The sequence below is a fragment of the Euleptes europaea genome, chromosome 3, assembly GCF_029931775.1.
Source record: "Euleptes europaea isolate rEulEur1 chromosome 3, rEulEur1.hap1, whole genome shotgun sequence".
In the NCBI taxonomy this organism is placed as follows: Eukaryota; Metazoa; Chordata; class Lepidosauria; order Squamata; family Sphaerodactylidae; genus Euleptes; species Euleptes europaea.
In genome coordinates, this window is record NC_079314.1 from 60,957,685 (window position 1) to 60,974,471 (window position 16,787).

The following is a 16,787-nucleotide window of genomic DNA, read 5'->3' on the forward strand; positions in this document are numbered from 1 at the left end:
TTGTGCCCCTCCTCAGTTTTTTTTTTTTTAGGGTAAACAGTGTGGAAGGGAAGGCAGAAGCCCCTCCCCCCTCACAGCAATGTGAGCTGTGCAGAGCAATGAAGCAGTTTGTAAGATGAGTCTCCCGATGGCTCATCTGATTGTGAGTCAGGCCAGGGGACCCCTGACTTGAATTATGTCACATCTATCATATAGCTAAGCCCACAAGAAAGCTACCAAGCCCCGGAAACAAGAAAGGTATGCAGCCTTTGTTACATCTGTTGGCAAAGTAATTAACACAGGAAAGGTGCACAACCTGATTAAAGTGTAAAGGTAAAGGTGGTCCCCTGTGCAAGCACCGGGTCATTCCTGACCCATGGGGTGATGTCACATCCCGATGTTTACTAGGCAGACTTTGTTTACGGGGTGGTTTGCCAGTGCCTTCCCCAGTCATCTTTCCTTTACCCCCAGCAAGCTGGGTCCCCAGCAAGCTGGGTCCTCATTAAAGTATAGATAAAGGTTTATTCAGGAACTGACATACTTGATAGTGAAGAGGAGAGACAGAGGGTCTATTCAAAATGCCTTTATAATCCATTTGAGCAGCAGGTTGCTAATGGATTTTTTGTGTCAGTTCAGACACAACCGATTGGGTTCCTGGCTGCTAACGGATTTCTTTTATCTGTTCAGACAAAGCTGTTTGTGTCCCATTTGCAAAGTGAGGCTGAGGTGTTTTTTTATGAAAGCTGCTCTCAACCGTTTTCAGTTGTTCCTTTCGCCTCTGAATCGCTCCAGTGTGCTGTCTAAACTGCCTGGAGCGCTTTGGAAAGGGCCATGATTGTTTTCCCGCCTTTTTTGCAGGTGCGTTCTTTTCCGGATTTTTTATAAAAATGTTCTGAGATTTGCATTATATTGCCATATCGCTATAGCAATATAATGCAAATCTCAGAACGATTTTTTAAAAGCCGGAAAAGAACGCACCTGCAAAAAAGGTGGGAAAACAATCGCTGTGCTGTTTAAACTGGCCAAAGCGCTTTAGAGACAGCTCATAGACGTATTCAAATGAGCTGTATGAACACCCATCTTTGTATTGCTTTATTCCAAGATGGGCCAACGACTGATGACATCCGGTTTAGAACGGTAATCTGAATAGGGCCAGAGATAATGGCATAACTACATCACTCGCTGAGAGACAGTAAGTGTGGAATGTCCGAGAAGACACAGGATATTGCCCTAAGAGTAGCAATCTGGTGACAGACAATAAATAACAGGAGAGAAAGTTCTGACCTCCCTATCCTATCTGCCCTATTGCTGCCCCCTGCAGGGTTTTCTTCTTCTTTGTACATTGCCTATTCCACCAAGGCCAAGCACAGAAAAACTCCCAAATACATATAAGAACATAAGAAACGGATTCACACATGAGCTACAATCCTCTCCAAGCCTTCCTCTCTGTTTTCTTGATATAATCTTAGGGTGATGCCAAACAGTTTCCTACCCAAACACCTCCTTTCTAAATGCAAATGAGGTGCCTTTATAATAAAAACATCTATTTATCCTAGAAAGCTCATAAAAACCAAATATATTCCTTATCAGAAGGGGGGATTTGCTACTAGTAATCTGTTTTAGTGTGTTTACAGAAGGTAGGAAGAGCAGTGGATGCTCTCCTATTGCCATGGACAGGGTACCACAGAAATTCTGTTTCTGCATATCAGCTATTCAGATTTTAAGAAAGAGGCACAGATATGAATGTGTGCACTTTAAATATAATCTTTGGTCCCCTGCAAAAAGATTGGCATAATTGCAGGAAACGCTGTGAGGTCCACATGGAGGTCCAACCCAGCAAGCAACATGGATAGGAACGGAAGGCAGGGGTCTGATCCCCTGGAGTCTGCAGGCAGTGGGGATCAGAATGCCTCTGCCTTCCTATCCACATTACTTGCCGTGTTGGACCTCCACGTGGAGGCCTGAGCTGGCAAGCAGCGTGAATAGGAAGTCAGGGGTCTGATCCCTGCTGCCTGTGCACTCTGTCTCCAATCTGTTCCACCCACCTTCTCCAGTATCTGGAGAAGGCAGGCAGCATGGATGTGTCTCCAATCCACGCCACCCTCCTTCTCCAGAGTCCAAAGAAGACAAGTGGCAGGGATCTGAGTCAGCCAGCAGGTAAGTAAGGGGAGGGGAGGAAATGGTGAAAAAAAGTCAGCATTATTCAGACCCGCTTTTTCATCTCCCTTTATTGTTGCCATTTATCTACCCATAACCCTCCCCCCAATACCAAAAAGGTATTTTTCAGGGGGGGGGGTTCAGTTTGGCTTTAGCCAAATGCACACCCCTATTCGATTTATTTACTTCCTATCCTGTCATCTTTGTAATACCACATCATGGAGCCTAAATATTTACCACTTATGACTGTGATGCCCATGCAGCTGAAACTTTGTACTTTGCACTGACTTATTTGTAGAGCCTTCTGTGATGCTTTGGATGAAATATCTGTTGGCACTTCAGACTTTTTTCTCTCCCTAAAAGCTAATAAATGATTTAATTGTGGATTTTCATAACACTAATGAAAACTGTTTGAGAAATACGCCTTGACAGGCCACTTTGAATGAAAACACCAGTGAGAAACTTTAATGCCACCCTAGTAGGTCCTTCTAGGGAATAGCATTTTTCACTTGTACCATATCAGCCTAAAATAAGCTAATCTTAGTTCTGTTATTGATGCTGCTGATATTGCCTCGGGAGGTGCCTGTTCATATAATGCAAGAATCATCCCTAAATCCTGAACAAGATTTTGTTCAGTTTACTTTAGACATCCTGAAAAGTATTATAACATTATGAATAAAACATGAATGGCATTCTGTTCATTGCAATACAGATCCAGCTAAACTTGGAACAGACCCAAACTGGGAATGGAGGGCATGATAAAAATACTATACCCATCTAACATATCAAAATCCAGTTGACACAGAAATGATTACACCCTAAAGCAAACTATGAATAGGCCCTGACTGGACCCATTGAGTTTATCCAGGGTGTTGATTAAATTCAGAGATTTTCATACAACTCCCTGTCACTACCTTCAACTGTTCCCCATTTCTTCCATTCATTCAATCATTCATTACATTTGTGCCACAACTCTTCTATTTGATTGATTGATTAAAATATCTGTACCCTGCCTTTCCTCTTGTCTCAAGGTGGCTTACAGGCAATAATTAAAACATCACAGATTAAAACCAAATAAAATATGAAGCCCAAATACCTCTCCCTCCCAAAGATGCCTGCTATACCCCATCAAAAACCCTGGCAAACAAAGATGCCTTGTGGTGCCTTCTGAAGATCCCCAATGGGATGGTAGAATCTCACCTCTTCAAGGAGCTCATTCCATGGAATAGGAGTCATGATGGAAAAGGCCCAGGCTCTGGTATACACTGTTGATGTAATGTGCCTAAACGTAGCAGTCTGGCACATTGCATATTGAGAATAAGAATTTGTTTTAGTTTGCACTGATCTCAATTCATAGAGGTTTCGTAATATTACACAGAATGGTTGCAAAACTCTGGTTTCTGTGTATCATCATCCGTGAGGTTCAAAATTAAGTGAGGCTTTTTTTCTGTAATAAGCATGAAAGTGTCCTCATTAGAAAATCTGGTAAAAAGCAGAGTATATTTGAAATGATCTTTAAAAATTTAGGCTCAAATTCTTAGTAATGTATGTTTCTTAGTTCATTAATGCAGAAATACTGCACATAGATTTTAATCTTAGAGTTAATAATAAAAGCAATTTTCACTAAAAATATAAAAACTGTAATGGTAGAATCATGATATTGCATTTAGCTCTCCCACAAAAAGTCACTTTATTACTTTCTTTTGACACTTATTTTCATTCGGGGATTAATTTTACTATATAAGGGCTTCTTAACTATTCTATTAAAATTTCCATTCAGAAGCAATAATATCTAAGACTGAATAATGGTCATGTAAATCATTATTTCATATTAATGTAAAAGATTTTGTACGTTTTTATGAATTTTGCTGACATGCACAATTGTGAAAAGGTTATCTCTACTTTCTGCAGTGATATGCGCTGGAACAAAGGAACTATTTTAAAAGCATCCGTAGAGTACATCAAGTGGCTACAAAAAGAACAACAAAGAGCCAGAGAATTAGAACATAGACAGAAGAAATTAGAGCAGGCTAACAGGCGACTTTTACTACGCATTCAGGTTTGTTCAGGAGTGTACTTATTCGGGGCAAAGCTCAGCAAATTTTATACAGCAACTTTTTTCATTTTGTCACCTCATCTGAAATAACTTTTGCATTAATGGGTTAATTTTTCTGCATGCTTACACCTTCATATTTACTGCATTATAATGACAGTAAAAGACCAATGCTACTAAGTGTTTTCTGCAAGGTAATGTACATCTTTTAAAAATATCTTTCAGTATATTATGCCTATGTTGAAACAACAGTGGTAGGAAAACGGATTTATTTGTTGGTCAAAAACAGTACTTGGGAACTAAAAATCCCAGTATATGATTTTATACTTTGAAAAATATCCATGACATTGTGTTACCTTGGGTACTTTGTGCTACATTAAATTAAATTCCATATCGCCTTCTCTTGGCTTACTGTAACAGAGCACACATGATTTACAACATATTTAATTGGGTAATGTATCTGTTCTGCTTCTAGATAGTATCCCAGAATTTTGGTAGATAATTAGCAAGTAGAAATGCCAGCAGAATTGTCTTATCGCTTCTCAGTACAGGGCACGATTCAGCCAAAGTTAGGCATTTCGGGGTTTTACTTGAACTCTTCCATTCAAATCAGAGATGCTGAGAATTTTGAAATGAACATGATTAATATTTAAACTCACTATGATTCCACTTTTCATTACAAATTGAGCCCCCCACCTGATCACCTTGATGTTTTTTTTCTCTTTTTTTTTTTAAATAAAGTTTTTATTTGTATAATTGGGAGGGTACAGGGGAAAAAAGGGAGGGTAAATCGTTATATATATAAAAACAATGCGGTATTATAAAATATTTTCTAAATAAAACATAGTTACAAAGTACCATTCAGTTATTCTACTTGTGTCATATTAACATTCTTTTATCTAATAATCTAAGTTTTACTTAGCCATTAATTAAAACATGAAGAATAATACATAACCTGTTATAGATGTTTGAACCAATGTACTTCATTCAAATTAATTGCAATTCATATAAGTATAAAATGACGCCCACTTCTCATCAAATTGTTCTATAGATTCACTGGATTTTAAGTTTAACTCGAAAGTCATTTTTGCCATACTGGCATATTCCAACAATTTTTCTTTCCAGTCTTCTATTTCGGGTATATGAGTTAATTTCCATGTTCTTGCCAGCACCGTTCTAGCTGCTGTTGTAGCATATTTAAAAACATCATGTAAATTCAAAGGCAAGTTTGGTGGCACTATACTGAGTAAATAAAATTTGGGATCAAATGTTAACTTCATATCTAACATCAACTGAAGATCTCGATGAATTCTTTTCCAGTATATTTGTAATTTTGGACATGTCCACCAAACAGATGTTTTTTTTCTCAAAATTTGAATGAACACCAGTTTGAGCAACCTTGTACCTGTGCAGTGGTCACTTTTACAGGCTTTCCTGCATACGTTAATTCATATGCTACAGAGCCATGCTACAAAAAATGAATTGGAACAGCCCTTCATAATGCAGGACAAGAATTACATGGTTGCAAATAGTTCTTCCCTTAGAAAATAACTGCAGCTTTCCTGAGTTAAAGAATGTGCATCAGTGAGTTATTCCTGATATGAACAGTGTGCCTGCCTTTTCTATTAACAAACACCTGGCATAATGTTCTTGGCAGACATGATGGGCCAAGAATACAATCTTTTTCAAAAGTTATAAATTCCCAGGAAACTGTTAACAACTAGAGTTTGGCAGGTTTGGGAAGAAGGGTGGAACTACAGTTCTCATGAGATGATGTGAGAATGTATATGAGTAAATGGATTCATCTCCAGCCTTTGCCATTTGCCAGCTTTTGCTGTTAATGATCTCAGAGTTAAGCAGGACACAGGGAGACACCTTGCAAATTTAAGTCACTAAATGTGAGGAGTTAAGGTTTTGTATATTTAAAGAATGAGGCGAGCAGACAGGGAAGCAACAATGGCAGCATAAATGGGGGTCAGACAGGAAGCTATGGGAAAGCATTAATATGTAAACTTGCATATGTAATACTATTTTCTTTACACAATCAAAATATGTAAACAGTTTATTCACATGTAACTGGCTGTTGAACATTCAACTGTGCTTTCTGCAGGTTGTGACCAGATCTTGAACTGAAATGTTGGGTAATCAAGCATCCCTGATTAAAATCAGTTTGACTCCAAAATACTTAATTTCAGCTGGCCATACCCATAATGTATAACCCTGCCAAAGCTTGGCATTACTGAGACCCACTGACAAACTGAAGTTTATATATGTGGTTAACAGAGCAATCCTAAGCAGAGTTACACCCTATTGACTTCAGTTGACACAGAAGGTTGTGGCTCTGCTTTTAAGATTACACTGTAAATTTCTCACCAAGCTAATAGGATTTAACAGCACATAACATTAAATCCATAGTGTAAATAGTAGATGCACAAGGTAAATGACAACATGCTGCATGTAACAATGAATGAGTCTGCTGTAAATACTGAGGGGGTTTTGGACACCTGTGACTTTAACAGCAACAGCAACAAAAGACAAGCAACAAAGCAATCTATGTCATATATTCCAGGGGAGTATCAGTGTTAGTTTGTTGCAGCAAAAGTTAAAAAAAAAAAAGGATCCAGGCAACGAAAAGACTGACCAGCTTTTATTCTAGGCTAAGCTTTCATTGACTTGAACTCACTTTGTCATTTATTACGATTTCACTCAATATCTGTGCATTGTATGCTCAGCATGGTGTCAAAGTAGATTTTGAAATGATTGTTAATGTGTTATTAAGATATTCACATTTTTAAATAGCTTACACTGAAAATATCAAATTGCTTTCTTGAATGGTAGCCTAACTCTTCTTGTCTCAAACCACAGGAACTAGAAATACAAGCACGAGCTCACGGCCTGCCAATTATGTCTTCAGTCAGTGCCATAGACTTAGCATCCCAAGTCACAAAACAACTGGCATTTCCAGAAGATAATTCCGTCGACTATTCTCAACATCTTGCAGTGTCCCATGAACAACACTCTGACCTCAGAGATGCATCTGCAGCCTTTTCTGATCCACTCTCCCATTTTACAGATTTGTCATTCAGTGCTGCATTAAAAGAACAAAAATTAGATGACATTTTATTGGATGATACAATATCACCTTTTGAGACAGATCCACTGTTGTCTTCCGTATCTCCTGCTGCATCCAAAGGGAGCAGCCGAAGAAGCAGCTTTAGTACAGATGATGGGGATGAGCTATAGCATGGTAAAGATTGCATCGCTGGGTTTTGTTCGACATTATTTGGTGCTAAGAAATGGGGATATGTATTTACATTGCTCTTTCATCCCAGTTTTTAAAGTCAGTATTGCTTGTCCACAGAACCTATTGTGGAATATGTGCAACCATCATAGAACCATCATAGAATTTAAGGCATGTCTTTGCTTAGAAGTGATTGTATTTGAACTTCATTGTAGATATGGTGCCAGCTTTTCCACTGGTGAAAAAGGGAGGAGAAAATTAAAGGTTATGCTGGGAATTTTGGGACCTGCATGAACAAAAAGCATGTGCAATGGGGGCTGAAGAGGGCAATTAGGCAAGATTGAGTGAAAAAGCTGGACCCATCCCATCAACACTGATTAACTTAGTGATTAACTTTTCCTTGCTTCTTTAAGGCAGTATCACATTATTTCTGGAAGCTAAACTGCACATCTGTCAGGGATGAGCTGAGACCATGGGCAACTATTCCTGAATCTAGCCTAGTACATTTTCCAGGTCAGGTCACCTGAGGTCCAGTCCAAAAAGGAGAATATACTGTCCTGCTGATGACCTGTCAAAAGTGGGTGGCCAATTGGATTCTGTTTACAGGCTTGGCAAATCCCAACACATCCTATTGCCTGCCAGTTACAATGCTCTGAAGATATATAGTTCATAGTAGCAAACTAGGGTAGCTTCCATTCCTCAGTCTTGAGGTGCCTAGGCTCAAGACTAGGAGGGCCTGACATAGCTCAAGATAATATATCCTAGTTGTGACTTAAATGTGTATTCCATAATAAAAAAGAATAAATGTACTACTAGGAAATTTTACAGAATTTATTTCAAGTGCCCTTCAAATTGCATTGCTAAACATATTGGGTTTAGCCCAAATTAATAGCAGCTCCTAGAGATTGGGGGCCCTTGGGAACAGCACTGTATACAACCTGGGGTTCTGTCATGGAAAGAGAGAATTTGCAAAAAATGTTTCTGTTGTGTGAGTGGTTATGCCCTTCTGCTTATAGAAGAGAGTCTTTATATCTAGAAGAAGAAGAGTTGGTTTTTATATGCCGACTTTCTCTACCACTTAAGGGAGACTCAAACCGGCTTACAATCACCATCCCTTCCTCTCCCCACAACAGACACCCTGGGAGGTAGGTGGTGCTGAGAGAATGTGATTTGCCCAAGGTCACCCAGCTGGCTTCATGTGTAGGATGGGGAAACAAATCCAGTTCACCAGATTAGCCTCCACCACTCATGTGGAGGAGTGTGGAATCAAACCTGGTTCACCAGATGAGACTCCACCACTCCAAACCACTGCTCTTAACCACTACACCATGCTGGCTTCCCATTATTGTGGCTGTAACCCATTATTTTAATGTAAATCAATACTCAGTGTCTAATTATCCATGAACAGAAGTTTTCTTACATTCCCCTTATTCCTGCAGTCCCTTCTAATCCCTAGAAAGATCAGTCCTCTGATCAGTAGGGGTGTGCATCTGAGAAAACAAAGCAAAAAACAAAGAAACCATGGCATTTGAAACTGTAGCTGGCAGCCCCAATCCCGGAAAAAGTGATAAAACTGGCATTTTTCAGGATTGCTGGCTACAGTAGTAGAAAGGGAAGAAAGCCCTGTCAAAAGAAAAAATGCTTCTGCACATTTGCGCTGGGTTCCGCAGGGTTTTAAAATTTAACCCCCCACCCCCCGGCTCCATTATAGTCTATGAGAAATATTTCCGAGGCTCTGGGGGCAGTTTTATTTTTAAGGTCGAGACATCAAATTGTCGGCATAGCTGTGGATGAATCTCCTTAGAAGAACCCCAAGCTTGGTAAAGACTGAGTCAGTGCATCAAAGAGGGTGCCCCCATCTATCCGCCATTGGATTTCCCATAGGCTATAATGGAGCTGAATAATTTTGGGGGGAAAAACAGGAAAAACTGCCTTAGAAATTTAGGAATTTTCAGGAATCCCAAAAATTTTCAGCTCCAATATAGCTGAATCCAAATTTTTCCAGGTTTTTTTTTTTTTTTGGCTTACTCCCAGTGATCACAAGATCTGTGTGGTAGGATACTGCTCACTTTTATTTTTAAATTTCAGATATTTTAATGGTATGGATAAAATGAAGATGATTTATGGAGGTCAGAGAAGTGAAAAGAAAGTAACAGGTATAGAATTCCTGCAATTACAGTATCAAATATGATATAGATTTTAATGGTATAAAAAAATTAGTGCATTTTGTGCCCTGCTCCACATGGTCCTCATTGGAAGGAGATATTATGGAGTTACAATATCCTTCCTTTCCACCTAGAATAATTTAAGAAATGTACCATGTTAGCTAGCATATACTAAATAAAATAATAGCCTTTGAATGTGACACATTTTATGCTACATCTATAGGAGAGAAGGAATTCGAATTGGGGTGAGAGAAAAATACATCTAATTCTGTTATACACAAATGCTCCTTCCTACTTTATTGATCTAGATATACTATCAAAATGTGAAAGAGCTTGGCTGTTCATACTGGACTTTCACAAAAGATAGTAATTGATGAAGTAATGGAGATTTAGCAATATGAAGACATCATTTCCACATCTGGTGGCATTCTGAAGACTGATATGGGTTCTTGAAATTAGTTAAATAGAATTCCCTGTGTAATACTGGTCCACTAGGAAATAAGCTGACAATCATTCTGGACAACTGAGTTCTCAGAAAAAGTTTACTGATGTTTCTGAATGAGAGGGCTACGTAGTTTTGAATTGACATTTCATAGAAAGCTCCATCCCTTTATTTTAAGACACCATTTTATTTTAAGAACATTGGAAATGTTCTTAATCAAAAGAAAACAAACATGAATGTGCAACAGGATTTTCTAATTCAGCTTCTATATGGATGCTTGATTACTGATTTGAACTGTCTTGATTTTAGGAGATCCTTTGCTTCTCCAAAAGAAATTGCAAACTGTGCATTAGTGTTTTAAAAAAAAATTTTTTAAAAAAGAACTAGCAGACAAATCAATTTATACTTTATATAATTTATCCATTTATATAATTTATCCATTTATACTTAAGAACATCAGCCATTGGGCTGAGCACGGATCCAGCACAAGTAGAAACCATGGCACAGTATGAGTGAGGCCAGTTTCAAAAGTAATTGTTGTGCGAATGTGTCTATAATGTTAAGTGTCTGAATAGTGCCTCCTTCCGTGATGGGACGTGTGCTTTTGTTATTTCACTGACACTCAGCACCTCTCAAGATCAAGCCTTGGGAGATATCATATTGTGTTTTATAGAAAGGGAATAAATGGTACTGTTGGTGTGTTTTAATGGTGTTTAGCCACCCTGAGCCCGGCCTTGGCCGGGATAGAGGGCAGGATGCAAATTGAAATAAATAATATTAATAACAATAAAATACTATTCTGGCTCATGCAGTACTCCCACAAATGGGAACACAAAGTAGATTGGATTAACATTTGAGTATCTGCTACAAGTGTAGTTTATAGGAAATATGTCCAAAAGTCCTCTGATCCAACTTTAATCAAATATTAGTAATAGGTATGTGCTCTTCATATGGCCAAAGCCCTAGGAAGTTCTACTAGAATATTCATTAGAGTGGGAGGGCTGGATAATTATTTTCTTCATTTTTTCAAATAACATATATTCAAAACTCATCTTATTCCTCCAGTATACATGAACCAGTAAATTCATAATTATGCAAAAAAAAGAAAGAAGAAGAATTGAAATACTGCAGTCTTGTTTAATTCATGAAATAATAATAAATGTTCATTGGAGGAAAAAAGAACCCACCTATTGGGTTTTCTGGCTTGCAGTTGGATGCTGTTTAGAGATCCCCGCTAAAATAAGTGAGAACTTATTTTTGTCAAACAACAAGAATACTGTTGCTTTCTAGTATAAAGCACTGAAAATAATTCAGTCACTTAATCTTAATAACAACATTGCTATTATAATACATTTGACTGTAATAGGGTTGTATAGAAAATGGAGAATGTAAAATTATTGTAATTTAAAATTACATTAAGTCTTTTAGATCAGTTCAGGCATTTACATTGCTATGAGACTGTACAGTCATTTTTATAATAATTGCTATTTTTCACTCTTAATACAATCTCTTGTTTTCTAAGTAACTGTATGCAACTGAATGTGCTTTATTACATAATGCAATCCTTATTAAAATGTTTTTAATACAGACTGGTATTTATGTTTGTTATAGGGAGTGCAAAAAATCACCCAGATGTTAAATAGCTCTTTTTATAGATCCTCATGAAGATGTTTAGTTTAGGCAGCCACTGAGCATCACATAAAGCAAGATAGTATAATAACAGCTGCTAAGCACATCTGCAAGGATATCCTAGCAGGCAAAATGCTGAACAACTGCTAAACATTATAAGACATCATGATCCACTAGCCTCCCATTATATATTTAATACGATCTTCTTCTGCCTGTTTATTCCTGCTGCTAAGGCTTTGAATTATGGGAAGCGTTTTCCAAATGTTGCAAAATTGCTGGCAGGCAAAGATGATAACAGTTAATTCATGAAGAAGCCCTAAAACCTTTTTAATGTACTAGATGTTCCCCAGACAGTTCAGAAAAAAACAGAATATTGTACTTTAAGATGTAAAACATTTGAGAAAGCTGATAATTAGACAACATTTTGGCACTCTGAAGATACCCATGTTAAATGAATTTAAGTAAGGATTTGAGCTTTAGCATTTAAAATGCTCAATACCAAAAGTGCTTGCTTTTCTTGAATATATTTGCTAGCTTAAGTATATGAAAGAAGCTTGAACAGTGATTAAACAGGAATACAATTTAGCATGCCTCTATAGACTTTGTTTATATTTTAAAACATGAACTTCTTTTCACTTTAAAAAGCCTTAAATAGACATTGGACTTATTTGCTTTTCAATTATTTCATTATAACTGTTTTAATTATTGTGTTGCAAACATTAGAAGCTAATTAGTCCTCTTGCACTTAATTCCGAATTTGATTAGCCATAAATGAAAGTTTGCTTTTTGCACATTACATTCACTTAAAATCTTAACCTGCAAGAGATTTCCTCCTTTTGAAGCCCCTGAGTTCTCAGCACCAAGCAGAACTAGGCCCTTTGAGGTTAAATTGTGGGAGGAAATCGAATCACAATATACAGATTAAGAAACTTTGTACACTGCCTACTCAATTAGAGACAATGACACTAGTAAAAGACATCCAATCAAATCTGATGTCAGCATTATTTCTATTGGCAGTCTGTCGATTAGACATAGTCCTGTGAAGTTTTGATACTAATAAGTGTCAAGACCAAAAATCTAATCAAGGAAACTACAGCAATAAAGTATGCCAAGTGATGCTGGTTAAATCACTGAAAGCCATCACCTTAAATATATATCAGTTTCATTAACTGGCAACTACAAGACAAGTGTAGAATGCTCAGGATGGTGAGATTCTGATATTATCCACCACACTGTGGTTAAGTATATGATTCATGTAATAAGAAAAAAGTGCCTGCAGGCTATTGTTCCTAGCATGGATTAAAATTTGCATATTGCTACTCCTTATGTCAAAACATCTGGTGTCTGCAAATGCTAGCATTTCGTTAAAAAGTTTCAGGAGCTAAGGAAAGTGGATTGGAAACATTGCATGTTACTCATTCGAGCATTATAATTGAATAAGAGGCTAGGTTAAGGAGAGAAAGATTGCTGGGGGAAAAACAATTGTATAGTGAACATTATGGATTCATGGGGAGAAAATATATGCTGTAGGAGCTAAGGACATACCTCATAGTATACAGGAAAGAGCTTTTTCTTCCCGACTTCATTAAAAATGACAATTGTTCTTATTGAGGTCATGTGTGACACCAGTGCGTCATTATTAAGATAATATAAAGATATTAATTTATGTCTGAAATTTAAGGAGAATACTTCACACAGAATGACATTATTAATTCTAATACAGAACCTCCTGCAGTGTTATTCTTAGCAACTACTGCAAATCTTCTAAACACACTTCATACTTGTCTAGGACAATGGATGAATGTAAGATTTGACACCCCAGATGGGATCATTTGACCATCTGTCTCCCCTCTATCAGCTCATGTACCCCAAGCTCTGTGCCAAACTCTAGGGCCGGGCCAATATTTGTGGGTCAATTGTGTAAGAATGCCCTTATCCCCAGTGAAAACTCAAGTTTTCCTCTGGGAGAGGGGGTTCCATGACCATAGGAGCCTCCATAATTGGATTCTGTGAATTAGAATGGTACAACAAAACCTACTGCCCACAATGCTGTTCCCTAGCAGCCCATGGTTTATCCCTGTAATCCTCTTTGAGCACTGAGATAGTCTTGCTAACAAAGTAAACCATGGTGCAGGGCACTGCAGCCATGAGCGGGTGGGGGATCTAATACCTTCTTCATCTTCTAATGAAAACTTGCATAGTAGAAGAAGGAAAATGAAGGTGTTTTATCTTATTCTACCTCATGGCTCCAGTACCCCATACCATGGTGCTTTTTGTTTGCGACACTCTCCTAATCCAAAAATAGGTCTTTTGAAGCAAACAGTAGGCTGAAAGTGGGAAAGATTCACTTCACCAACTCCTTCCAGGAACTCTTTTGCCAGATCCAACCCAATACTTGCTCAAACCATTAGGTGTCCAGCATCCACTCATGACATGGCTGTTTCTGCACTGCATCAATACTGGGGGTGTATGCCAAGACATTTTTTGTTACACCTTTTGATCTGGGCTGGGGCGGGGGGCAGGATTTTTACTGTGATTATTTATTTTCCGGTAAAATGTTACTGCTTCAGGATTCAGTTCCTTGTGGTTCCAGAGCCCAGGACCATTATTTACAGTGAGAAATGCATATGAGCATCTGGAGCAGCTGTTTACAAAGATAATAGCACCAAATTTGCAGTCCTTACTCCTCCTTCTAATCAAAAGACCCCCATCCAAGTTCCAAGTAAATTGGACCAAGGGTCTTGATTTTAGAGACCCCCCCCCCCCCAAAAAAAAAACAGATGCCTCTCGGCTCACTCAGTTCTCGCCACTGATTCCTAAAATGGCATTTAAGCAGCAGCACAGGAAGAGAGCTCCAGCCAGTCATGGCATTTTAAAAAAAAAAACTATCTGCATTTTCCTCTTACATTGACTGACTGACAATAAAAAATTACCTTTCCACGGAAAACTGTGCATTTGTCATCCTTCCGTGTTCTGACCTGTTTGTTTTCTTGCATAAAGTAAAAGTGGCTTCCTTTGCAACCCCCACCTCTACACCTTTCTGCTGGTCTGCCATCATGAATAACAGGAATGCCTACTGGAAACAATGGGAGAGCCATGAAGTCTCACTGGACATAATGGGAGCTAGGAATGCCGATTGAGTAGGCTCCATTGAAATACATTACAGCACACAAAAATTGCAATAAAAATACAGAACAAAATATTGTCGAAGGCTTTCACGGTCAGAGTTCATTGGTTCTTGTAGGTTATCCGGGCTGTGTAACCGTGGTCTTGGAATTTTCTTTCCTGACGTTTCGCCAGCAACTGTGGCAGGCATCTTCAGAGTAGTAACACTGAAGGACAGTGTCTCTCAGTGTCAAGGGTGTAGAAAGAGTAATATATAGTCAGAAAGGGGTTGGGTTTGAGCTGAGTATTGTCCTGCAAAAGTATTGTCCTGTAAGTATCAAGATAATGTGCTAATGAGGGTATGGTATGTTAATATGGAACCATTGTATCCTGAAGTGATCTGTTAATGTGTGTAATCCAAAACTAATCTGTATGGCTATTGTTGAATGTTGTCTTTGTCTGGAGGTTTTTCAGGGCAGGAAGCCAAGCCTTATTCATTCTTAAACTCTCCTCTTTTCTGTTAAAGTTGTGCTGATGTTTGTGAATTTCAATGGCTTCTCTGTGCAATCTGACAAAATAGTTGGTAGAATTGTCCAGTCTTTCAGTGTTTTGGAATAAGACCCTGTGTCCTGTTTGTGTCAGTCCATGTTCAGCCACTGCTGATTTCTCAGGTTGGCCAAGTCTGCAGTATCTTTCATGTTCTTTTATCCTTGTTTGTATGCTGCGTTTTGTGGTCCCGATGTAAACTTCTCCACAGCTGCAAGGTATACGATATACTCCTGCAGAGGTGAGGGGGTCTCTTTTGTCTTTTGCTGATCGTAGCATTTGTTGTATTTTCTTGGTGGGTTTAAACACTGTTTGTAGGTTATGTTTTTTCAAAAGTTTCTCCATCCTATCAGTGACTCCTTTAATAAATGGCAAGAATACCTTTCCTATGGGAGACTGTTTTTCTTGAGTTTTCTGATTTTTGTTTGGTTCAATGGCCCTTCTGATTTCATTCTTGGAGTAGCCGTTTGCTAGCAGTGCGTGATTTAGATGGTTAGTTTCTTCCTTGAGAAACTGTGGTTCACAGATCCGTCTTGCACGGTCCATTAATGTTTTGATTATTCCTCTTTTCTGTCGGGGGTGGTGGTTGGAGTTTTTGTGTAAGTAGCGATCTGTGTGAGTTACCGGAAACCAACTCACACAGATCGCTACTTACACAAAAACTCCAACCACCACCCCCGACAGAAAAGAGGAATAATCAAAACATTAATGGACCGTGCAAGACGGATCTGTGAACCACAGTTTCTCAAGGAAGAAACTAACCATCTAAATCACGCACTGCTAGCAAACGGCTACTCCAAGAATGAAATCAGAAGGGCCATTGAACCAAACAAAAATCAGAAAACTCAAGAAAAACAGTCTCCCATAGGAAAGGTATTCTTGCCATTTATTAAAGGAGTCACTGATAGGATGGAGAAACTTTTGAAAAAACATAACCTACAAACAGTGTTTAAACCCACCAAGAAAATACAACAAATGCTACGATCAGCAAAAGACAAAAGAGACCCCCTCACCTCTGCAGGAGTATATCGTATACCTTGCAGCTGTGGAGAAGTTTACATCGGGACCACAAAACGCAGCATACAAACAAGGATAAAAGAACATGAAAGATACTGCAGACTTGGCCAACCTGAGAAATCAGCAGTGGCTGAACATGGACTGACACAAACAGGACACAGGGTCTTATTCCAAAACACTGAAAGACTGGACAATTCTACCAACTATTTTGTCAGATTGCACAGAGAAGCCATTGAAATTCACAAACATCAGCACAACTTTAACAGAAAAGAGGAGAGTTTAAGAATGAATAAGGCTTGGCTTCCTGCCCTGAAAAACCTCCAGACAAAGACAACATTCAACAATAGCCATACAGATTAGTTTTGGATTACACACATTAACAGATCACTTCAGGATACAATGGTTCCATATTAACATACCATACCCTCATTAGCACATTATCTTGATACTTAC

The 16,787-nt window shown here is 38.4% G+C and overlaps 1 protein-coding gene across 1 annotated transcript in view; it reads left to right on the forward strand.

Moving 5' to 3' along the window:
• Positions 1-7,448, forward strand: part of TFEC (transcription factor EC) — a 70,933-nt gene extending 63,485 nt beyond the window's left edge. Inside the window, exons 7-8 of the mRNA XM_056846856.1 lie at positions 4,048-4,195; positions 7,055-7,448. Of these exons, the coding sequence (XP_056702834.1) occupies positions 4,048-4,195; positions 7,055-7,432 (526 nt within the window). The 3' untranslated portion in view covers positions 7,433-7,448. The remainder of the gene's footprint in view (positions 1-4,047; positions 4,196-7,054) is intronic.
• The last annotated feature ends 9,339 nt before the right edge of the window (positions 7,449-16,787 follow it).